The 25,792-nt window shown below is 43.4% G+C and overlaps 1 protein-coding gene across 2 annotated transcripts; it reads left to right on the top strand.

Annotated features, from left to right (window-relative positions):
• Positions 1-2,441: 2,441 nt before the first annotated feature.
• On the top strand, positions 2,442-25,747 carry si:dkey-40m6.8. Of its 2 annotated transcripts, none has more exons than XM_037075236.1 (16): positions 2,442-2,714; positions 5,653-5,786; positions 6,168-6,315; positions 7,746-7,819; positions 8,032-8,150; positions 9,985-10,072; positions 11,690-11,838; positions 11,955-12,039; positions 12,194-12,315; positions 13,678-13,827; positions 13,928-20,063; positions 20,155-20,318; positions 20,839-20,972; positions 21,769-22,103; positions 22,192-22,276; positions 24,291-25,747. In XM_037075236.1, exons 1-16 carry the CDS (start codon positions 2,624-2,626, stop codon positions 24,416-24,418), a joined length of 8,142 nt encoding a protein of 2,713 aa, XP_036931131.1. In that variant the 5' UTR covers positions 2,442-2,623; the 3' UTR covers positions 24,419-25,747. The 2 variants fall into 2 exon arrangements, with proteins under 2 accessions (XP_036931131.1, XP_036931130.1); XM_037075235.1 differs by having other exon boundaries at positions 5,653-5,801.
• The last annotated feature ends 45 nt before the right edge of the window (positions 25,748-25,792 follow it).

Here is a 25,792-nt window from a genome sequence, read left to right as displayed (position 1 = left end):
AACAGAACACATTTAAAAACATCACCGCAAGAAAAGCTCAACAAAAATGAATGATGGCTGAATTCCATTTAGCTGCTTCAGTTTCTGTGACTGTTCATGCTAGTTCACCCATGACGCACTGAGACACTGGAGAAGAACAGACCCATAGATACAATACATAGACCTCATACTTTCTAAACTGCTATTTTTCGTTTACATTCTGTTGATCATTTTAGCTATTTAAAAAATGTTTTTACTCAAATCCGTACATACAGAGTGGTGTAGGGATGATGTATTTTTTAGGATAAGATTGGATATTGGACTTCAATAATAAACTCTGTGGCAAACACAAGTTTATAACCTTCACAGATGAACACCACTTTTGTGATTTTCAATGCAAAAATTAAATCTCAGTAAGTAAAAAAGCTAATGTTAGGCTATAAAGAGACTACATTAATTTGGCAATTCATGTCACATGACTCAAACGTCACCACCACTAAGAGTCTTACTACACGATGACTTCATGTTTTCTGTAAATTGATTAATCTAGAAGGTGTAAAGTTCAACTTAGAATAGTTTGTAACTAACGTCGTCCTGTAAAGACTGACTAGTGAGTAGATGATTCTCCGGTGTTGGTGAAAACTGAATAGATGTATAGAGTAAAATATCATAAATGAACATATTAACAGTCATGTGTTGCAGGGGTGTTAGATTTAACTGCATTAGTTGTGCTTAGCAGGGCCAGAGCTACCTCTGAGGACACTGACATCCTTTGTCTTTGACTTATTATTATCTTAAAATAAATGAGTATATAGGCTTTAATTAAAAAATGGCCAATTCATAGTTAATTAAACTTTAGTTAATAGCTATTTCACCATTTAAAGGCAATGAAATGCTTTGTGAACTACTAGTGTTCATTGAAAGGTTTAAATTGATGTTCATAATACTTTGTGAAGTAATAAATACTGTGGTTAATTTCTAAACAACACTAATTTGGATGGTCATCAGAGTTGCAACTGATGTTTTTAGCCTTTACAATTGCTTAATAAATGTTCTATGAACCATTTCGTCATCTCTTAACAGTGAAATTACTTAAAGCTACTACGAGGTGTTTAAGAAACAGTCTTGTTATTTCTCTGATGATTGTAAACGACCAGTAACAGCAGCGAAAAGACTGCTGTTTTTATATAGTTAGGATAAACTCCTGTGCTCGGGTCCAGTCTCATCCATCACATGTAAAATCACCTGTACATACATCACCTCACTGTGATCCATCCTGCAGTCTCTCTGTTACCTGTCATGCACTAGCATTAGATCTTCGCAACAGACTGTACAGCTTTTGTCCAAATGGGTGCCAAAAGTCACTTTAACTAAATCTAGTAAACTATACATTACCCATTTATTAATAATGATTTTTGTAATGTGTTGCCCATAACTTTAATCGGAATCTGAATCAGATCAGAATTCCTTTATTAGTTCTGAGAACTGGGAAATGTCTGTGTCACAGCAGCCAAGGGACGGTTCAATTTAACAATAAACAATAATAATATTTAAAAAAACCCCAATATAATAAATAATGAAATGGTGAGAAATAGTTGAAATGGAAATAGGTATAGGTATTGACCATATCTGTTACTTATGGCACTGATATTATTTCCTAGATCACTGCAGAGAAATGCATAAATCTGTAGTATTTAAAATCCTCTGGATGGATGGGTGGGTGGGTGGAGGTGGAGGGGGCATGACCTCAGTATTACAAAAAAAATCCGGGCTACGGCCCTGGTGGTTAGGTATACCTCACAAACTATGAAGAAGGAACTCAAACTGCACAAAGAAAAAACGCGTGTGTCTGTTTTGTTTCCGAGGTGAAGGAGGCTCTGCTCCTCTTTTGTAGGCGCGGCCAATTAACACGTAATTGCTGTGATTTAATGGGATGCCGCGGTAATACGCTGGTATGAATACTGAAGTGATCATTTAAAGGGATTAAAAATCCAATATGAGATCAATATAAACCCACTCCTGAGCAGCACACACACACAAACACACACACACACACACACATCATTAGCTCCCAGTGGGAATATTACCTCAGATTTTTTTTTTCTCTCCCTCTCTCTCCGGAGCTGGGTGATGAGGATCAGGCTGGACCATGACAATGCGCGCCGTGTGTCTGACGTAGGCTGGCGGAGGAGAAAAACACAGACTACCCTCCACCACTGAGAGCTAGATGGAAGGGGGGAGAGAAAGGAATATATTTATTCATCTGACGGGAGGAATAGCGGGTGGTTGTTTTCAGCGGCGCTCCACAGCAGACGGAGGGGATGTACGTGGAGGAGCGGCGGGCTGAGGATGCACAATAGAGCATCACACACACCGTGTTTAATTGCGGATTAGAGCAAAGGGGGGGAGGAGGAGGAGAGGCAGCAGGAGGAGGTGGAGGGGGGGGAGCACAACAAGGAAGACGAGGAGACGCTCTTTATTATTGGGAGAGAAAAAGCGGAGAGGTGGGGGGAGACAGAGAGAGACAGCGTGAGCCCGGAGACGGCACAGACCGTGGCGGGGGGACGGGAGAGAGGAGGACACCGACACCGACAGTCGGCGGCGTCGCTCGGATGGTGTTGTTGTTGCTCCGGACGCGGCGACGATGCGGCCACACTGCTGGGCGATGGTAGCGGTGGCGGGGATCATGTCGTACTTCAGCCCGGAGAGAGCCCTCGGAGTCCCGCAGAGGGAAGGTGAGCGGAGTCGGAGGAGGTGGAGGAGGTGGATGAAGGAGGGGGGGAGGCGGGTGTTGAAAAAAAAACCTGTCAGTGATGCTGGAGAAAGGAGCAGAGAGGAGAGAGGAGGAAGGAGCGGGGGGGATGTAGTCAGTTATGAAAAGGCCTCTCCACACTGATGCTGTATTATCAGCATGTATGTCTGAGACATAATGCGAATTATTATTGCAGTACGTGGCAGCAGACTTAATGAAAACAGCAGCGGGGCTGGTTCGGTGATGGGTAGGGTACCATATTTGCATACAAAATATTAGGAGCGGGGGGGGGGGGGATGTGTTTCGATCTCGGGCCTCACATCGATGGCATTTTAAAGCAGCATATTCTGTGTGGCTAAGAATCGTCGACCAGCGCGAGATATTTAGTCTATAAATAGCCCCCGCTATGCACAGGACATGATTCCGACTATTAACCAGTGCTGGCATCTTTATTTTTCTCAATGTGAATATGTCCCCCCCCCTCCTCCTCCACCACCCCCCCACACACACAAGATCTGGCACGGTGTTGTGTTTGTGTAATGTGTGCAGTCATTGTATTGTGGTGGTATTGTTTTGATAGGAGCTGCTGGCACCGGGTCTGGTGGAAAAAGGCCCCGTGTTAGGTTCCTATTTATATGCAGTGTCTGTCTGGACATCTGTCTAGGGAAAGATGAAAAGAATAGCACTGCTCAGGAATTGTGCATCAGGACTGGAGTCACCATGTTTGTGTGTTTGCATGAAGGTTTATGGGGCCACACTGCCACAGAAAGGTCATTATAGTTCCCATGTTTTTGATGGACAGTTAGTGGTATTTCTCTGTGTTTCAGGGGTGAGAAACCCATCTTATATAACATTTTATTGGAGTCCAGAGTGCCAGTTTTCTTTAATTAGCAACAGATTGGCTCACTCACCAGGCTTACACTCTGAAGCCGGTTGTATATGCCGAACACATCTTTATTTACCTTTGCGCAGGATGTGTGAAGCAGTCATGTTCTAGCCCGTGTTGCAACTTTTTGTAAGCAAGACAAAGACAACACAATCAAAATGAGGCTTATGTATCTTTCAAAAACAACAAACATCATGTTTTAAGGGTTTTTTACTGGAATCCTGCTCCTCTTTTTACAATATTTATCAAGTTGGTTAATTATTAATTATACTTTGAAATTTATGTATGCAGTGTTGACAATATCATGACCTTATGAATGAAAGTATTTTTAGGATTTGTGCCAGGGACTCAGACTGAAATTGGGATATTTTATGTTAATTTCCCTTAACACAGAATTTCGTCTATTTCTTACGCTTATTTTAGTTATTTTAGTTTAGTTTAATATAGTTTTTTAGTGTCAACAACTATTACACATGTGTTAGAATATCAATAAAATGCTGCTTTAAAGGATTAGTTCACCCAAAAATGAAAATTAAGTCATTATCTACTCTCAAGTTTCAAAGTCGACAAAACATTTCTGGAGCTTCACGGTAAAACAGCGTTCTCCTAAACAGCTGAAGTAGATGGGGACTTGTTTTAAAATGTAAATAACAACTGAAAAGAAACACAAAATGACTTCACACAGCTCTGCTGCTGTGATTAAGTCCCCGAGAAATTTGATTGATTGATTGGAAAAGACCTTATTTACAGTGTCGGCCATGATGTCTAGCTCATGCATTGACTTTGGATGAAGTGCATGCTAATGCTTTCCCTTTATCAGATACAGTGAAGATTTTAGCCTATAAAATGGTGAAAATAACATAATTCCGGACACTTCCATTGCTCTGTCTACATATGCAGGCATTTTGTATTTCTGTTGTTGTAGTTTTTTTTTAACATTTTAAAACTACTACTACTACTCGACTTCAGTTGTTTAGGAGAATGCTGCAAATGTTTTGTGGAATACCAAACTTCATCCGACCTTCCAACCGCAAGGTAAGGTGTGACTAAATTATGACTGAGTTCTCATTTTTAGGTGAAGCTGTACTTTAAAGGTGTCCCTGGAGAGGGTTTACATGGGGTGAAATGTCTTCTGACTACCATGTTAATGTCATTTTCACAACCTGCTGCTTTGTTTAAACAGGCTTAGAAAAGATGAAGGTTACTGGTATTGTTTATATTGTTTATTTAATACTCGAGTCCTTAACTGTGTGTTCAGTGTGAGTCGGACGCTGTCTGACAGTCTCAAGGTGTCATTGTTCCTCTCTCTTGTCATCTGATGTAATGTTTGACGTATTTTGGTTATGAAACCTATAGATAATACCTGAAGGGTATTTAACCACCCTGCCCTGCCCCTTTTCTTTTCTACAGATGGTTCACTTCCCACAATCGACTACGTTGAGGTACAAATATCAAAATGTCCCAATCCCTCCCCTCTCTCTCACCTGAGTAGTAAACCTTCCTGATTTGAGTAATTCTTTTCCAGTCTCCAACCCTTCCCAATTAGCGCTCCTTTTTGACCTAAATGACAACCAGCCACCCCTCCCCTGCTTCTTAACTGTGTTTCCTGAGTGGAATGCCATTTCTGATACTTCCCCTTTTCTCCCATGCTTTTGTCCTTACTGGAATGGTATATTATCCCACTTTCAAACTTTAATTCCAGTCTCTTTTTTCTGTTACTGGTTCAGACAATCGTTTTTTTTTATCTTGAACTTTTCTTTACCTGCTTTTTTCCCCCCTCTCAAATCCCTGATGCAAGCTGTCCATTGGGGTTCTCCACTGTGTCCCAAACCTGCCGCTAAAGAAAAAAAACGCTCCAATGGTTTCCCTCTTAGCAAAACACCTGTAACAAGATTTTACACTTTTCTGATTCAGTGAAGTCTCTTTTCCTTCTCACTGACTCAAACCTAACAGTGTGCCCCCTTCCCCTTATAGAAACACAAAATACCCCTGACTTCCTGTATTAAATAATTTCCTTGTATTCTCTCCCTCTCAGTTTCTCAGTCCAGGGCTGCTTCCCTCTCTCCTCCACCCTACGTCGTCATCCTCATCTCTTGTTCGGGGCTCGTCTCTTTTGTTCTGCTGCTCCTGACCTGCCTGTGCTGTAAGAGAGGAGGAGTGGGGTTCAATGTAAGTCTTCAACATGTAAGAGAATTATTCACCTCCCTCTGCTTTTTCTTTGTTTTCTTCACACCTATTTTTGCATGCCGGCATGTTTTTTGTATTTAAGTTTGACTTGACAAACTGTATGGAAATGGGAACAGGGGTCAATTTAATGAAGCAGAAATCGTCAATAATCATCTCTCAGTCTAATCTTGACTAAGCTTCCGTCGTTTGACCTGACGGTGTTGTTGTTGAGCTGGCAGACAGAGTGTCATTAGTTCAGAACGGCTGCTTTATCACTGTCTGCCCTTGATAGTCACTGTTAAATCCAACCGTATCATTAAGCGAGGGACTATTTTATATTTCTAATTACACCAATGTTTTTCTGTGCTGCTGTGGCTCATCCAGGAGTTCGACAATGCAGACGGGGAGGAGTGCTCTGGAGGCTCCAGTCCCATCCAGGAGGACAGCCTGTCGTCATGTCCCTCCCTCCCTGAGGTCTACACCTTGCCAGTCAGAGACAGGCCCAACTGCCCCGCCCTGCAGGATGGAGCAGGTAACAACCTCAAACTACTCTCCTTTTTCTCTGACTCTACCTCGAGGTTCAAATCCGCTCACAATGATTCTGAAGTGCTGTCCTGCGCTCAACTCCCTCGGGGCCTGTTGCCTGAGTCACTGATGTGGATCCATTAAAGGTCTCAAACTGAGTGTACGACCGGCTGCTGAACTTCAGTGAAGTGGAAACTATGATCTGAGAAAATTCTGCATCAGTGCTGAGCCGGACAAGTTGGACATGTGACCAGAGACAGGGATGGTATCTGCACATATTAGGGTGGAGTGTATGAAATTCTGTCTCAGGAAGGGGATAGTGTAATGCAATTTAATTGTGAAAGGAACCAGGTTTGTTGAGAGGCAGGTGAGAGGTCACATGCTCTACCAACTGAGCTACGGTGCTGCCTCCTTTGTTTGGATGTTTGAGCTTCACTGTGTAGAATGATGTTTGCATGCAGTCTGACACCATAATTCTGTCTTCAGATTCATCTGCTGAACATTTGTCTGTGATAGAGTACTGCAGTGATGGTGTATTTCTCTAGGCCAACACAGAAGATAGCATCGCCCTGGTTCCCTCTGCAAAAAGCCTGTGGGATTTTTGAACTGGATTAAGGATTATTCCAGAAGAACACACATTTATGATACTTACATGATTTGTTCAGGAAGATAATCTGTAAAGATGATCACCACTTTTGTGTTTGTTGATGTGTAAATTGATTTGCCTGAAGTAAAAAGCTAACGTTATAGGCTGTAAGCATCTAATGCTGCATTCACTTGCACATGCTCCCATTTCCTGAGTTGGTAACTTTGGCGTGTTCATGTGCATCGTGGCAGAACATGGGAGCAACATGGCTGCCAAAAAGAAGTTGTTTTGCATTTCATCGCTAAGAGAGTTTAAACAATAAGTTGACAACTGTTTACTGTACCTAAGTGATGAGGAATTGATGATACAATGCATATAACTAGTTTTTTGGACTCATTCCTGTGGCGCTCTCTTCTGAGCATGATCTTGTGACATCACAACTACTTTGAAAGCCAGTTGTGGCACAAAATGCAGCTTACAAGTGTGATATGAATCAGGGAACCTTTCACATCATAATGTACTTTTAAGCAGAGTGGGAGATATTTTGTGTCTCAATTGAAATGAACAAGATCTGCCGACACATAGATAGTAAAAAAATAAATAAATAAATAAATTACGGATAGATAATATTATTCAAAGCACAATATCTGTTTATGTCTTGAGACACTTCTGGAGGGGATCGTAGTGGCAGTAGTTTGTACTTAACTGTGCCTCTGAGCAGCACTGTAATTCTCCTGAGTGTTTTAAAAGTGATTTCTGTCTTTTGTTGTGAAATATAATGTTATAAAAGAACATCAAGTGCGGATGTCTGTGTGACCCTGATCTTTTTTTATTTCTCGTCTTTCTCTCAGATTCCAAGTCTCAGTGCTTCAAAAGGCACACTTTAAACTACCTTCAGGAGATAGGAAATGGCTGGTTCGGAAAGGTAAACAATTGCCCCTCTAATTCCAACATTATTGTGTTTTCATGTAAAAACATGACTCACAGCATAGATTTTCTCTCTAACAGCATGATGTTCTGTCATATTTAATACTGGCTACCAACCAGATTAGGATTCTTAACTCAAAATAGCTGCTGTACCGCCGGACTCCTTCTCCCGGGCACCCTTCCATATTATCATGCATCGATCTCTCCTAGGTGATCCTGGCTGAAGTGCTGTGTGACTGCAGCTCCTCTCAGGCCATCGTGAAGGAGCTGCGTGTCAGTGCCAGCCCTCTGGAGCAGAGGAAGTTCTTGGCCGAGTCTGAGCCGTACAGGTGGGAGAAACTGCTGGAACTGGGTTATCCTATTAGGGACCTAAAGCAACATTATGTTACTTTTTTGCCTTAGAATAACAGCTGCAAATCATTGTGATGGTACAGTGTCTTGTTATAGGGTAAATGGTGTCTGTCTGTCTCAGCCACTCACCTCAGTGAGGGTAGCATTACATGTTTACATGTTTACTTAAAGAAACACATTTTTACTTAACATGCCAATTTCTACATAACTTTGCTTTAAAGGAGCAGTTCACCTGAAAATCCAGAATACATCTTTTTCATCTTACCTGCCATGCTCTGTATACATCAGAACTGTTTTGGTGTGAGTTGCCAAGTTTTGGAGATAGCAGCCGCTGAGATGTCTACCCTCTCTTATAGATATAATAAGAGAAGGTTATAATATAACTAGATGGCACTCAGCTTGCGGTGCTCAAAGCGCCAAAGAAAAGTATTTGACAAACTCAGCATGATGTCATGATTTCTCTTCCTAGAAATCATGAGCTGGCTACTCAAAATAATCCACAGACCTTGCTGTGAGCAGTTTCTAATGCTCACATCCTGTGTTGTCAAGCTTCCCTCTGTGCGGGGATATGTTTTGCGGTTGTAGTTCGGTAGAAAGAATTCTACATGGAACTGCTCACAACAAGGTCTTGCGTAACTGGTTCATGATTTCTGGAAAGAGATACATCACTGTTAAGTCAACACAAGCCGTGTGCCATCTAGTTCCGTTATATCTCCAAGACTCTATGACAGATAGCACCACAGGTAATAGGACAAGTATGTATTTTTTATTTTGGGGTGAACTGTCCCTTTAATGCAAGACCAGGTGACCTTGCTTAACAGTAGCTGCAGGTTACAATTATGCGATAATAGTAATTTTCACACAATAGTAGCACAGATAGAGAAAGGCATTCACATCATTATGTTTGCTCACATACACTAACATTAACCATTATATGCTACTTTACATAACAGACCCGGTAAGGCTGTATTAGCATTTGTTTGCAAGATAAAGTCCGTAAGGTCTTCTTTAAAAAAATGACACAATTTTTAATCAGTGATAAAAGGAACAACAATAGCTTGAATCAAGGACCGACTTGACAGCAAACCACACAAACTGCGAAATGTTTGCTGTGTGTTTAGACGTATAATATTACTGCAGATAGATGGTAATGAAACTTGTTCTTTATGATGAGAACTGAACTGTCCTATTTAGCGCATTTGACTCAGAATCTGAGGAGCATTTTGGCTGTCCTCTCTAACACACACACACACACACACACACACACACACACACACACACACACACACACACACTCATACGCACACACTCGCATCCAAGGACAGGGCTGTCTGCTCTTTTCCTCTATTCCTATCTCTGGGCAAAACCCACAACAACCAGCACCCTCCCTTCACACACACACACACACACACACACACACACACACACACACAGACTAATATACAGCCACAAGGGGTCATTTTCACACACATTCATATGCTGTTTACATCTCCTGTTTCTTCAGCTGTTGCTGAGACACACACTCTCCCCTTGTCCACTCCTCTTCTCCTCGCTCGTGTCCCAGTTTGTGTCTGATGCAAACACATCTCCCCAACAACAAGCAGAACACACAAAACACCCATGCTCTTTTTATTACCATTTTTCCAACTTTCATTCACACTTAATTTGGCTTTGCTGCAGTGCCTCACACAAGTGCCTACTCTGTTTTTCCCACTCTACCTTTGTGTGTGTGGTGCAAAGACGGCTCATTACTATATATCTATCTCGATATCTATCTGACCGTGGATCTTTGGTTTCTCTCTCTCCCCTCAGGAGTCTTAAACATCCCAACGTCCTTCAGTGTTTGGGGCAGTGCAGTGAGAGCATCCCCTTCCTCCTGGTTATGGAGTTCTGTCAGCTGGTGAGTACATACTGCCATTTGAGCAGAGGTGGCAAAGTACACTCAGTATTTCTCTAGTGGAAGTAGATAGGAAGTAGTAGGAAGTAGATACTTGTGTAAAAAAAGGAGGACTGACTGAACGTCTTTACTTAAGTAAAAGTAAGTAAGAACAGGTTCTGAAATGTTCTCAAAGTATAAAGGTAAAAAGTATCCCTCCGAAGGAAATCTCTACTGGTCATTTCTGTGCAAAGCTTGATGAACCTCATGTCATATTAATCTAATACAATGACTAAAGGGTAGAAAAGAAAAGGTAGAAAGATATTTGATTGTTGAGTCTCATTCCCAGGTTCCCAAATCGGACAGAGGCAGAGGGCTGCAGGGTCTCTGCAGATATGAGACAGTAACATGCTGTTCATGTCTCTCTCTCTGTCTCTTTCCATTTGGTAACGTCCGCCGTGTCTGATATGCACTGACGTTGGGAAGGCAACGTGCAATGACATAAGATAATAATAATAATCAATGATTCCCCTCAATTGCATTAAAACCAAAGAAACAAGCCTGTTTTGAAAATCTAAGGAGTATAAACTACAGATATTTGTGTCAAAATGTAGGGAGCAAATGTAAATGGCTGTCAGAAAAATGAATACTCAAGTAAAGTACAGATGCCTTAAAGTATTTATTCTTCATTACATCACACCTCTGCATTTCAATATGGAACAAAAATGAAGTTCAACAAATAGGCTGAGAGACAACATTCTTTAAAAGACTCCACATTGTTATTAGACCCTGTAGTGTGTCAATTTCATTTTATTATTTATTATTCTGACTTCTACAATTTGTGCGCGAATGATTCAGCATCTTCGGAGCCGTGCTGGTTGTCTCACTTTGCTCTAAAAACTCAAAGTGCTCGTTTACTGATGAACACCATTAATCAGCATGAAAGCCGTTGCGTTTCACCTCTGCAACACTTTTTCACTTGTCAGATGTCAGATGTTATTTTATTTTCACGAGGCTTTTTACTTAATTTCCTCTTTGATTTAATGTCATCTCTTGCAGATTATTTGCTGCACAAAGTATGAATTATTCGAACTCCGGGGTCACTGAAATCTGTTTTGCATCGCTACAATCTGTTTGTTTTCCTTCCCTCAGCTGGTTTAATCACTGACTGATTAAGAAAACCATATGAGTGGACTCTCAGGCCAAACAAAGACATAAGCAGATCAATTACAGCAGCGCAGCCAGAGAAGCCAAACAACAATGCAGTCCTTATAGACGGTTGGATAAAGTCTCCCATTGTCCTTTCCTCGCGGATATTTTTCATCCTTTTATATCCTCATTTTATTTCCTTGCCCTTCCCGAAGCACAAATGACTAATACAAAGGCTGGCAGCTCATTACCAATTCCCCTGCTGCTTTTGAGACTCTGTGATGGAAAACACCTAAAAAGGGACATATTTACTGCAGCAGTCACAAATATCTCTCCGCCTCTACGCTGCTGCTTGCAAGCTTTATCCCTGTTTTAGGAGAATTGTACAAACACTTGGCTCACGCACTGACGGCTGAACTGGCATTAACCCATCTTTGACTTTAAGTCTGCATGCAATTCACTGCTTGTATTACTGCTGCAATGTACGAACAGGGTGACCTGAAGAGGTATCTGAGAGCCCAGCGCAAGGCAGATGGGATGACCCCTGACCTGCCGACCCGGGACCTCTTGACTCTTCAGAGAATGGCTTTTGAGATCACCTCCGGTCTGTTGCATCTCCATGAAAACAACTACATCCACAGGTCGGTCATAAAAGAGGTCCCGAGTCTGTAAACACGATTGTATCTCTCAGGATGAATGAGTGTGTCTCTTTATTCAATCTGACTGATTTTCCGAGGATGTGTTCTGCTCTCTGCAGTGATCTGGCTTTGAGAAACTGCCTGCTGACCTCAGACCTCACTGTTAGGATAGGCGACTATGGCCTTTCACACAACCATTATAAGGTATGTGGGTCAGTGCTTGTATTTATGAAAAGTGCGTTATTTAACTGAATGTTTCTGTAATTTATTTTTAACTTCAAGAACCATAAAGCCTTTGTTTTGTCACTGTATTTTGATGTAAATTATATAAATAATGACATAATCTTCCTTTGTGAAGGAGGACTATTACCTAACTCCAGACAAGCTGTGGATCCCACTACGCTGGATTGCTCCTGAACTGCTGGAGGAGTACAGAGGGTCTCTCATCGTTACTGACCAAACCAAGACCAGCAACGTGTGGTATGTTTTAAAGCCTGCACAGATGTTTTTATATACAGGGCTGCTGAACATCAACAAGTCTGGCTGGTTATGGCCAGACTTGTTGATGTGGGTCATGCTTGTTTATCTGATGTCTGTCTAAAGCACTGCTTGCACAGGAATTTGTAATAATTACAGAGGTCGTCTATGTTCTTAATCCCATGCGAATCCGCCATGTCTGTTGCTTATGGAGTAAATATTCCTCCATACATTACTTATTACATTTTGCCAAACACACTGTTCCGTGCAAATCTGCCTTTCTGTGATCTGGGGTTGTTTTCCTTTTTCAAACATCTGTTTTCTGTTGTCAAAAGCAAGAAGAATTTGAGTGCAGCACACAGTATGTTGAACAGCAGTAAAGTAAGAAAGCAGGTATATCAACTTTAAACTGTATTGATAATGGAGATGCTGAAGAACAGAACAGATCACACAAAATGATCATTTCTACATAATGTTGCTTTAGAGGGACAGTTCACCCAAAACACATTTTTCTAGTACACACAAAATATCCATATGAGCTTGAACATAAGCATGTAATAGAACTTTAACTATATGTTAATTACTGAGGTTGTAGTTTGAGGTGATTTTGGACTGGACTACATTATATTGACTCTGTTTCTCATGTTTTGCCCCCAAAAAATTCTACAAACGTGAAGGTATCAAATTAAATTAACAGAAACTGCTTGTTCTGGATTGTATTAGATTCTATAGGTGTACCTTATAAAGTTGTCAGTGACTCTATTCAGTAATCTTTGGTCTAAATACATTAGTTTTCTTACTCAAATACTAAACCAATGTCAAACCCTGTCTTCTTTTTAGTCTCAGTTTAAAGTCTTAAAATCTTTTGAATCTTAAATAGAATTGGAGTGGACCTAAAGACACAAAGGCAGCTGTGCCACAAATAGTAAATACTGTTAGCGTGACCTCCATCAGTTTGTCAGCAGTAATGTTAGAGGTGGTAATAGAACAAGAGCCTGAGCTGGACTGAAACCCCCAGGCTCCGATACTACAAACAACAATCTGATGTTGAATGATCCAACAAGAAAACATTCTGCCAACTAAACACAAACAACTACACATACAACACAGAGGACATGATGTCTTAAGACTTAAGAAAGATATTTATCATCTTATTCCTTTTCCAGACAATGTTTTTCTATGACAAATAAAAAACATCCAACAGACATTTTCTTTTCACCGGTTTTTCTTATAATGCCTCTCAGTCATGTGCTTGGAAGAGCTCTGGTTGAAACAAGATGTTGCTGTAAAAGCATTACATAACACAAACTAAGAGCTCTGTGAAGATTTGTCTCTCACCATGTCTGCTTCTTTTCTTTCTCCCAGGTCCTTGGGGGTAGTTATATGGGAGCTGTTTGAGTTTGGCTCTCAGCCCCACAGACACCTGAGCGACGAGGAGGTGCTGACCTTCGTGATCAGGGAGAGACAGATCACCCTGGCCCAGCCCAGACTCAAACTCTCCCATGCAGACTACTGGTCAGTACTCATCCATGACTGATTGTGCTGATGAGAAGTAATAATGCCCTAATTGTATCTCTCTAAACTTACCTCCCCTCTTCGTCTCTCCTGCCTACAGGTATGAGATCATGCAGTCCTGCTGGCTACCTCCATCTCAACGCCCTTCTGTAGCGGAGATATTCCTCCTCCTCTCCTCCCTCCTGGCAGCCGAACGAGGGATAGCGAGGGGAAGTGTCGGGGAAGAGGACGAAGAGGATGAAGAATATGAGGATGGCAGAGGAAGGAGAGGGGAGAGCGAGGAGTCGTTTGAAAGACGCTGGGACTTACTGCGTCCACCCGCCTTCCAGGCTGCAGCAAACGAGCGGCAAAGGGAGAGAGACTACGGCAGGGAGGACAGAGACAACTCCTACCCCCTGCTGGACCCTGTTGGGAACTGTATCACCCCGTCCTCATCTGAACTGGATGACATCCTGACTGTCACTGAGACTAGCAAAGGGTTGAACTTTGAGTATTTCTGGGAGAAAGCTCATGCCAGACGAGGCTACAAACCTCTTCCCCCTCCTCAGCCAATCCCGACTGTGAACAATAACCACAGACAGTCTTTGGACACGCCCACAGTGGTGCCAGTGATAAGCGCACGGAGTCCGTCCCTCGCCAGCGAGTACTACATCAGATTGGAGGAGCACACTCCCCAGGACAAGTCGCCGACTCTTAAAGGAAAGACCCACGCCTCTTTCCGTTCTGACTCGGTTTGCCCTGGAGACATGGAACTGGTGGAAATTCGCAGCGGCATGCTCGGAAAAGAGCGAGTCCCTTATTGCACTTCTGACAAGTGTGGGAAGGGCCTCCAGACCATCAGATCAAGCGAGGTTCAAATCCAGGTGCCCAACATGGGTGTTGCTGAGTTCAAAGACACTTCGAGCAGGGTGACTGACTTCTCAGTCGTCGACTTAGGGGATGATGATGAAGACGAGAGGAAAAAGAGCGGTGAGGTGGATAGAAAATCAAGTTCTCAAGCCCCGGTCCTTCCTCCCAAGCCTCGCTCCATGTCCATGTCATCTGCCAACCACCTTCACTCACGTCCCCTCCCAGCCCCTCCGCTTGGATATAGAGGACTTCCTCACTACACCATTGCTGGAAAAATTGAAACAGACCCCCATCACATGAGCAGCTGCCCGCCTTCTACTTTTGATCACCTGGGGCTGCATCGTGCCCGACAGACTCTACCCCCATCTCCGTCTCTCTCCCCCTCCCTCCCCCCGTCGAGCCATCCAATTTACCCCCAACCTCCTCAGATGTGCCCTCCACCTCTCCCTCCTCACTCCAAACCACAAAGATGCTACAACACAATTGACACTTACTTGCGATACAGCAAGCCACAGATGCAGAGATCCAATAGAGACCCACTAACCTGTGACTCCGACAGAGACGGTGGAACCAGGCACTCGTCGTTGCACAACTCAAAGGAGACTTCTCATTCTCGTGCAAAAGACTTTGACTCCCCTGTTCGTCGGGAAAACCCATTGCGCCCTATTTATCGCAACTTACCCCGACCTCAGCCCACAAACCACCAAATTGATCGACAGTCTTCATCCAGTCCCACCTACTCAGATGAGGATGACTCTCCCTTCATGTCCCCTGAGAGACCCAGCAGTGGGACTACTGTCACTCATTCCAGCCTATCTGAGGATGCCGACCCGGCCTGTGCAGAGCTTTTCTCCAGGGGAATGAAAAGGACTCAGTCACGCCTCGACACCATCCTTCCTACTATTTGGAAGGAAGACGCTGAACTTCAGGCAGAACGTGTGGCAGCTGCCAAGAAATCCCCCATGCATCTGTTTCTGACAGAGATATCTAGTGTGGCAGAGTCTACTGAGTCGAAGTCAGAGGCGGCATGGGAGGAGGAGAAGGAGGAGAAACGAGATGGAGAGAGATGGGGGAACTTTGTGCTGCCCAATAGAGGGATGCGTCGCTCCCGGTCGCTGATCACAGAGCTGGGGTCAGCGGGACAGTCATGGGTGCCGGAGAAACGTTGCAACAGGACAGGAGCTGAGGAGGACAGTACAGTCACTAAAGAATCATTCCAGAGGGACCTTTTCCTCACAGAAATCGACACAGGAAGGATGGACACAGATCTGGAGGGAGGATCAGAAAGTGATCCAGTAAAATACCTCTACCCTGCAGGATCCAGATTGCGACCATACGTCTGCGCTCCAGGCCTTCCCTCATACACCGAGGCAGAGGAGGCATATTCAAAGGGCATACGGAGATCGCGCTCTCTCCTCTCCGAGATCACCCTCGGAAAGCAAGAGTCCAACCTGCAGCAGACTGAGAAGGAGCCTCGGAGAACGGAAATGACCAGGGAAGAGTTCCTTAAGGAGATCCAATCAGCGGAGACCTTCTTGACTGAAATCATATCAAGACAAAACGCTACCACCAACAAAAAGGAAGCAGACTCATCTTGCTCGCCTACACCGCTGTCTCCTGAATATGAGTCCATATGCATTGACCCAAACTCCGCTCAGACCATCAGGTTTCAGTCAGAAAGCTCCATGCGAGCGAAGTGCAAAGATGATACACAAACCGAGGCCATCTACGCCCAAGTGACCAAGCGTGCGAAAAAGAGCGAGATAAAGATTTCTATAAGACCAGAGATCCCGATCCTTCATATAGGATCGAACAGACAGCCGATTAAACAGGACAGCCAAGGAAGCGACGGTGACCACTGCCAATCTGATGAATTTGTGTTTTCAGAAATCATGCCCAAAAACGGTCTTCTGCACAACCAAACACTTGCATGTGAGAAAGAAGCGGAGGAGTGTTCAGATGGTCCGGCCTTACCTGCCAGAGGAGAGCACACAGATCTCTTGGAGCAGCCTCCTCCTGAGTCCACTGAGAGCGTTAAAGAAACCAACACTGTGCTACCATGTGAGAACAAATCACAAGATACAAATGAAACAGATATGCAGAAAGCTGCTGTTATAGGCAATGGCGAGGTGATGAAAGAAGATGTGCAGGTGAGCAGCAGTGTTTCTGCATTCGACTCTGAATGCATCACAGCAGATGATGATTTGGAGAAAAACGTAGGTTCTCCAAATCACAATGTAAGCTTTGCCATGATGACAAGAGAAAGTTTAGCTCAAGAAAAGCAGTGTCACGTTAGCCAAAAGGTGCCCACTCCTGCCTGCACTCCAACCACTCCAGAATGGGACCCATCCTCTGACGTCTCCCTCGTCACCCCCACCGACTCGGTCTTGTCACCCATGACATCCAACTCAGCCGACTGCCTCACGCCTAGTGACTCATGGACGAGCAGTGGAGGAGGAGGAGGAGGAGGAGGAGGAGGAGTGGGAAACGGAGGGTGGAGAGCTTTGGGAAATGAAACACCACATCGAGACTCTGCCTATTTCTCAGACAGTGACTGGGAGGGGGACGGGATGAACAGGAGGAGCAGTGATGGACTCATCGCCTCCAGGCCGAGCAGCAGTCGAGGAGGCGGAGGGGATCGGGGAACACTGACAGGGATAGAGGAGAAAACTGAGGAGGAGGGAGAGATGAGCCCCTTTAGAAAGAGCACACAGATTTTAGACAACAAAGGTGAAAGTGGACAACGGAGTGAGGAAACTTTATATCAACTTGCTCCAGAAATCTCTTATTCAGGCGATGACAAAGATATTCTAAACAAAGGGCTGGAGTTAACACAGAGAGACGATTCTGGCATTTTCCCAAACGAGAGCAGAAAGTCAACACTGCTGTGTGACGATCCCCAGGCCAAGGACTGTGTCGACTTAATTGATAAGTTGTTTTCAGACTTAGATGACGAGCCACTGAAAGGGCTCCCACACGGCACTGGGTATCCGATAGACAACCACTTCACAGATGGCATCGTCTCTCAGATAACAGGTTGCATATACCAGGATTCTGCGGAGAATGATTTAAATCTACATTCCAAGGGTATCGCTGAGACAAATATTTTGATCGAGTCTGTATCTGGCAGCCAGTCAAAGGACTGCGTGTTAAAGCCCAGCAACAATGAATACACAAGTGCTACAGAGAGGGATATTGATCTCTCGGCACTGAACTCCCTCAAATGTGGAAATGACACTGTGGAATCTGTAACACTGACACAAGTTGACAACAGAGAGTCAAGACTATCTAAACTGTATGGCGTTCAAACCGCCGATGCCACACTAAGTGATGAAACCCTGTCAGCGGTCGAGCCAAATGATGATGGGAAGCCTGTCTTTGATAAAGTGAGCCCCTCTTGGGCTGCAGAGCCTGAAGAGAGCCCTGGACTGGACCACAACGAGCTGGGTTTGAGAAACCTGCACTGCGAGGACAAGAAGGTCCCAACAGAGACGGAGAAACAGCTGGCTGCCTCAGAGCTGAGTAACGCCATGAAGGAAAAGTCGCCTCTGAGAGGAGGAGCAAACCAGATGGACTCGAATAATGTGGATAAGGACTCCTGCGAGGGCCTGGACGTTAAGACTAAAGAGCTATGGATCGCCCTGGAGGAGGATGAAGAAAGTACAGGATCTGTTAGAGGAGAGTTTGACTGCAACCGTTTTTCTCAGTCAGGGGATTTACGCTTGTGGCCGGATGAAAATGACCAGTGGGCCTCTCCGGAGAGACGATGCCAGGACTCAGACCTGAGATCTGAATTTTTCTCCGGGTTCAGTAATAAAGCCTGGGAGGTCGGGGAGAGGCTCGTCGTGGGTCAGGAGTTTTGGGAGACTGAGGGAAACGATGAACTTGCAGGAAGCGAGCCTCACCCTGCCATCCTGGAGGGCTGCGAAGAAATCTGGAATGATGAAACACAAGGAGTTGCCATGAAGGAAATGTGGGACTCTGAAGAGCAGCAGACAGTCCAAGTGGTGGATGTCCAGCAAGAGGAAAATATTGAAAACCTCCGAGAATGTTGCACCTTTAACAAAGAGCTGAAAAGAGATGTCTCAGATATTGAAATAGAGAATTTAGAAACCCCGGCGCAGGAGACGCTGGAGAAAGGGGAGATTTCGTCATGCACAGAGACAGTCAGGGACAGGGCGGGTCTGCTAGACTCCAGAGAGACAGAGGAGAATCAAAATTTTAACAGATGGCCTCAGAATCACCTCTGCACGATCCAAAAAGAGGAGCAGACAGCAGCTGAGCATGTTGACACAGAAACAGACTCTAATTTAGAGAGCGACTTCAGCGGCACTTCAGAGAGTAAAAGCTCGAGTGTTACTATTTGCATCACCGAAGCTCCTCGTGTGAACTTTTCAGACCTGGAAAATGTTGAATCAGCCGTAGATTCAGAGGCAGAGGCGAGATCATGGCAGTGCACAGAGGAAGGAGTGAGCATTGTGAACGTACAGGAGGGTTTCAGAGACATGTCCCTGCCGTCCAATCCCAGTGACCTTGACGAGCAAGAGGAGATAGATCAGGTCGACAATTTCAGCTCCGTGGATTTTCCCAGTCCCCCACCGAGCATAGACCTTGATGTGCAAGATGATAAATTGGAGAGTTTAGACGACTCTTTTCCTAGCCCACCGCCATCTGTTATCGAGGCAGAGGAGTTTATTAGTCACATTAATCTGGAGGATTTTATAGTGAGCACCGAGGCAGAGACGTATATTTCCCCAACTCACAACACAGATGTCTCAGAGCCACCTGCTACAACTCAGAATATAGGAATCTCCGCCAATCTGAACCTCCCCTCTGTGCACATAACACTGGCCGATGAGAGCAACTTTACATCGGACACAGAGGAGCAGGATGAAGACAATGATCTGTTCCAGAAAACATCGCCTGCCACCACATCTTCTCCTCAAGTCCCCCCCAACAATCTCCCTGAATTATTGATTTCTGAGTGGAAAGACCTGGACGAGGAGCCCTTGGAAGATTTTGAGAAACTTGAACAACTGTGCTGCATATCAGGAGATGAGGAGGACCTTTTCCTGGGAAATTTAGAACTTCTGGAGTCTTTGAAGAAAACCCCCGATCAGAAAGGCAGCAGTGATAGTAATACAGGTGAGGAGACATATGGCTTCTCCGCCCCTGAGGGGAGCATGATCGATTTGAAGGGGGAGGGGATCTCTGACGACTCTGATAAGCTGGTAGAGTCGGCACCGCATGTGATCCTGCACCCGCAGGACAAGCTGTCACCTGAGGAGGAGAGGGATGAAAGGCAGAGATCCCCGGGCCAAACATCCGAAGTCAAAGATCAGGGAACTCTCTCGAAGATGACAACAAAAAATGGCCTCATGATGCAGGTGAGCGTGTCTTCTTTTGCAAAACAAACATGCTCCTTATTCCGCCTTTCTGAGTTCATTCACCTTTATCTATTGTGTTTTGTTGCTGCAGGTGTGCGAGGAGAGGCTACAGTTCTCCCTCAGTGAAAATGTGAAAACGAATGTACTTTGGGGGTCGACGGTTAAAGACACCGTGACACTGCGGCCATGGGGGGAACAAATCACAGAGAACAGCACCGAGCTGGTCCCTGTGAAAGAGCAACAAGAGGAGGAAAGGTACAAAGAAGGCTGAACTTGAAAATCTGATCACATGTAGTTGTTTCTTCTGGAGCCCTCAAAGTCCTGAACGATGTATTTGTTCTTTTATTCACATAAAACATCCTAGTTGTATGGATTTTCATTTTTAAGGGCTCAGAACAAAACAACAAAATTTGATATCTAAATCAAATCAAAATGAGAACTTGTTTTCACGAACTCTGGACAGAACACACTGTGTCACATTTTCAGAAAGACTATCTTGTTGTAGAAAGTAATTCCAATGAAAACTGTTGAGAGCAACATCTGGGGATTATCTCAAGAAGAGGTTTTGATTGTCTAAAAGTCATGAGCAGCAGAAAAGAAATTACATCACACTCCATCAAATTGGGGGTTGCAGCAGAAATTGCAAGGATGAATATTAAAAAATGTGGACAAAGAGCACCAAAACAATCTGCATGGCGATACCAATTTGTGATTTTTGTGACCCGAATCTTTAATTAATTCAGGTTTTAATCAATTGTTTTGCTTTTTGTCGTAGCCACGACGAGTATGAAAGTTCCCCCATCACTGAGCCGCACACCGAGTCTGACGAAACTAAATCCGAGCCGCTCACTGTGATTGAACAACCTGAGGTCACAACCCCTCAGCTGACCGCAAACCAGGCAATGAAAGGTACCTTCATGTTGCATGTACATCCAAGTCTGCATCCAAGTCTTTTAAGAGTACAAATCAGTTACTCCTCCTCAAGCATTTTATCTGTTATTCTTCTGTCAACGTTTGTTTCCATATTGATTCGTGTTTCCTCAGCCCTTCACCAGGGCCTAACCTTAGCTCGACCCCTCTGCAGTGTCTAACCACAACCAAATGTTTAAACTTCCAGCCCGTTTTGCAGTTAGCCATCCCCTCCCTCCTCTCTACGTAACCACACTTGCACAGCTCCATTCTTATTTTTTTTTTCAAGACAGCTCTCTTTGCGTCTTTGCCTGGTAGGTACCAGAACAGGAGCATCCTGCTTTCTGAATGTTCATAAGCCGAAATAAGTAAAGTGACAGTGATAATACTGGTTTGTTGCAAGTAATCTATGAAAGGTGACTATAATTTATTGAATTTAACCTCCTATCCTTGTAATGAAAAACATATTTGTTCTAATTCTAGTCAGTATTAACCTAAAAGTCTAGTGTGTTGTATTTAGGGAGATCTATTTACAGAAAAGTAATATATTATTCATAATTATGTTTTCATTAGTCTATAATCACCTGTAATTGAGAATTGTGAGAGGAACCTTAATAACCATAGCAGTGATTAGGGGTGTTCCGTTGGTTGCAACCTGCTGCCTCACTATTAGACACCACTAAATCTTATACTAATTTCTCAAACATAGTTTGTGCAAGTAGGGACGGTTTCCCACTTCAAGTCAGATGAGAGCTTAACTCTTATCTAACATCTCTTCCCTTTTCTCATTTCACAGCAAAACTAGCTCGCCTGTCCCTCGCCCTCCCTCCCCTCGCTCTGACGCTTCCCCTCACCCCCACCGGTAAAGGAGGATTTGGGGACGGTGCGATCGGAAACCGTATCGGCAGACGGAGAGGTCTGTCCTCGGGAAGCGACCCTGACGAGGAGGAGGACGATGAGCAGGAGGACGAAAGCTCCCGGAGGGTGATCGTCGTCACGGAAACAGACGTGGACAAACGTGTCGGGCTGAGGAGTCTGCTGAAATCACCCAAGGAGCCGATGGACAGGGAGAGGGACAGAGGAAGAAATGTGTCCTTTTTTGATGATGTCACAATCTATCTTTTTGATCAGGTATTTCCCATACTCTCAATAACTGATTTATAAGAGATCGTGTTCATTGTTACAACAGGAAGCCTCATTTTTTGTTTAATTTCAACAGGAAACTCCAACAAATGAGTTGGGCAGTTCAGCGCCCACCAGTCCAGCCCCAGTGTCAGTCAAGAGCACCAAGCTGGATTTACGGGGTAAGATCAAAAACACCTTACACTCCTGATGAGACACAGAATGAGGAGGGGACATTTTTAGCCATGCTCACATGCTATTTTCTAAGTGCAACTAGCAGACCGTTGGCGCTTACATCACTCGCACGGGAGCATTGTACAAGCATGGACTGGGGCTAGCTGATTAGCATGCTATCTTCAGTAGCTATCTCCGGAAGAAAAAGACGGCGTCATGTCATAACTGCATATTCTTCAGTTCCTGTTGATAATTTCAATCTCATAATGTCAACTAAGATGTTTACATATTGTACCTTTAACTAACCAGAGTAGCATCACAGAGCTGCTAGTCTGCTGCAGACAACTCTTATCAGACTGTAAAGATGATGTGACAAGCCTAAAATATGTTTCCATCCAAACACGCATTATCAGTCCGTCCCCACCTTGAGTCGGAGAATGACGTAATAAAATCTGACAGCCTCTAGCTCATCCCCACCCGCCGAAATGGAAAACCCTCCGTTCAACCATCTTGTCTGCAAATATGCAGCCAGAATTAATCTTCTATAATTATCCCCCTTGACATTGTGACATGTGGAACTGAGCGGGGGGACATAAATCCAGTGCTCAACAATGCGAGCCTAAGCTGTGTTTCCCAACACATTTTCATATGCTCTCTTGACTTCCTCTCTCCATCTCGCACACTGATCACCTCATTTCACTGAATAATGGAAGTTCGGGCTCAGAATATCCTTCGGGCTGTGAACACATACAGAAATGAAGAAACTCCAAAATTAGATGCTTTCATGATCTCTCGTAGCCTTTAGAGTTGACACTTCAAAGCGTTGACAGAAGAGACTGTCTCTCTCTTTGAGTTATTTATAACTAAAATCTGTCTTGTATTGCTTCAGTGTGACTGTATTAATAGATATAGATTATTAGTTTATTTTCTGACTTGTATTTGGTTTGGTGATGGTATCTCACTGCACGTGTCAGTGCTATTGAAGACACATGTGTAACAGTCTAGACAGACTGTGAGACAAATGGCCCTGGTGCACAGACAAGTAAAACACCACTCTGCTTCTACAGGGAGCACCCAGGTTCTCTCTGCAGGTGAACACGGCCTCTCAGGTGCTGCTGTTTGTTTAAAAACTGCACCTGCATGACAGTGTTTAGGTTACCACTAGATGTTTGATACTGGGTTAAACTGCTTGCCTAATTTTATTTAATAAAATGATACTGTAGCCTACAGATGTTGTGCAGCTGTAATATGAAGAAAAGATAAACAAACAATTTGTTATATTGGATTATTTGGTAGATACTCTTAAAAGAGGGTCTGATGAGGACCTGGAGCAAATAAACAAACTTTTATCTGAACTCTGTGACTTTCCAACGAGAAATATGAAAAGTCACTTGGGCTATAGTCTGTAGGGGCCCCCTGAGTCCTCGGGGCCCTGAGCCTGTACCTAGTAGGCCTGATCAGTCATCCATCTGTGATCCCATTTTTGATGCTTTTAACATATGGATGTTGATGATTTTGTGTGGGGAACACAAACATGCACACACATGAAGCAGACATTAAGGTGGTGAGGTTATAGAAGAGAGGTTGTCCCTGTGCTTTTCTTACCCACAGCCTGAAAGGACTCCAACTCATTAGGATTAAAGTTCATAGTTAATGTAACAAATAATAAACGTTACACAGAGAAAAATATTGCATTACTGCTTTTTAGCTTCTTATGAACTGATCACCAAATCCTAAATTGGGTTAAGACATGAGCTATAAACATACTAGACAACAAAAACAAAATCCTTGAGTCCACAGTATTACTTGGAGTTCTAAGATTTAAGAATGGATTTTATATTGAATAGCACATTTGAAGTTATAGCTTAAGTTTTGGTCTCCCCAGTGAATCCTGCCATGTTCTGACCTGCCATGAACATGAGCTAATGATAAAAATGGAGGTAAAATGATGGTTTAGGGGAGCACACTTCATGTGACTGGGTCTTCACACAGTGCTTGATTTTTGTTTTTTCTTCCCATCAGGGCCAAAGAGCAAGGAATCAAAAAGAAAAGAGGATTTCTCAATCAAACCCAGGTCACCTGTGGGGGCCAATCCAGTGACATCATCACGCTTCACTGTCAGCCCTGCCAATGACCCCCACTTGGTGTGATGTTACACGTGGTTGTGGGAGACTTTAGAGCTGAACCCTCTTGGACTGGCCAGTGAATTAAACCCAACAACCAGCCATTCACCCAGAGGCTATTTTTTTATTGAATAGGCAACTGAAAGAATGAGACTCCCGTTCTAAAAGCTGGACACATTCCAGGTTTTACCAGCGACAGGATTTTGTATGACGGGGTTGTTGCGCTCCTGCCTGCCACTATTTACAGAGTTTATTCATAGCCCCTCGGCTACAAAAGTCTTTGGAAAAGGCAGCGTATGTTAGGAGAAGAGGAGCCTGGAGCTTTGTAAAATCTGAAACAGATTTGACAGCTATGCAGTGGGAGTCTTGCTGTGTACCAGCTTACCTTCTCTTTTTCTGCTTCATTTTGTTGTATTATTATTCCCCAGATGTGCAGGGGAATGCACTTTCTTTAGTCATTCATCCGTCTATGTAAACGCTTGGATTCCAGCCCTCTCTTTATTAAAGATGATTTTCATTGCAGTCAGTCAGTTGTTCTTGTAGGCAGCAGTTTGCGACAGAAATCGCTCGACTCCTGTATTTGAGAAAACCCATTTGCATTTGTACAAATATCATAATACAAGTGTATACAATATCATTTTAGAGCTGTTTACTTTTAGATGTATTCTTAGACTGCACGAAAAATGAAACAAGCTATGCTTCTTTATACTTTCAGTTCTAAAAGGGTTTCTTTTGTTACGGTTAATTTATATATTTATTACATTGTTTTATTTATGTAAAGCCAGTTTCCATGCAATATTTTATTTATTTGGTTATTTATTTACTTATTTATTTATCAATTTATTTATTTGCTTTTCTGCGATTAATATATATTAACTTAGCTATAATTTGTTTGGGACAGAATGCATCTAGGTTATACCTTCTCTAAGATCTTCATAACAAATAAATCAAAAATATTTTCCCAAACGTCTTAATTGCTAAAAAAGTATTTTGTATAATTTTACTTGTTAATATATGCCAATCTGTATGGAACAATGTCCTGTAATGTGTCATTATTTTCCACTGTCTATGAATTTTTAGCTGTCTTGTCATTCTTTTACCTTGTTTTATGACCGTTAATGTAGCTTAGCATGAAAAATCAAGGCCTCTCATCAGTAAATAACTCCATTTGTTTGTGTATCTGTTAATTTACCCCATTTTCTACTAATAACAGTCCATCATGCAGTCGAGATCCAACTAGTCCATTTGTTTAGTCTGTTTAAATGTTGGTTTAAAACCTGTATTGTTTAAAGAATGGTTTTCAAGGGATAATGTATAAACAAGGGGAAATAAAAACTTCAAAATGTGAACCTCTTACTGAACTGTTTCATGACAATAAATCGTATTGTTTTGTAATCGTAA

Source organism: Acanthopagrus latus, chromosome 17 (assembly GCF_904848185.1).
Source record: "Acanthopagrus latus isolate v.2019 chromosome 17, fAcaLat1.1, whole genome shotgun sequence".
Classification (NCBI taxonomy): domain Eukaryota; kingdom Metazoa; phylum Chordata; class Actinopteri; order Spariformes; family Sparidae; genus Acanthopagrus; species Acanthopagrus latus.
Note: the sequence above shows the minus strand (reverse complement) of the source record. Positions and strands in the feature narration are given on the sequence as shown.

Bases quoted from the DNA above. Each gene is read 5' to 3' on its own strand.
- si:dkey-40m6.8 (XM_037075235.1), top strand. From the start codon at position 2,624: ATGCGGCCACACTGCTGGGCGATGGTAGCGGTGGCGGGGATCATGTCG. The intron at 20,319-20,838 runs GTACAAAGAAGG...TTTTTGTCGTAG, and splicing joins GAGCAACAAGAGGAGGAAAG to CCACGACGAGTATGAAAGTT. The intron at 22,277-24,290 runs GTAAGATCAAAA...TCTTCCCATCAG, and splicing joins CACCAAGCTGGATTTACGGG to GGCCAAAGAGCAAGGAATCA.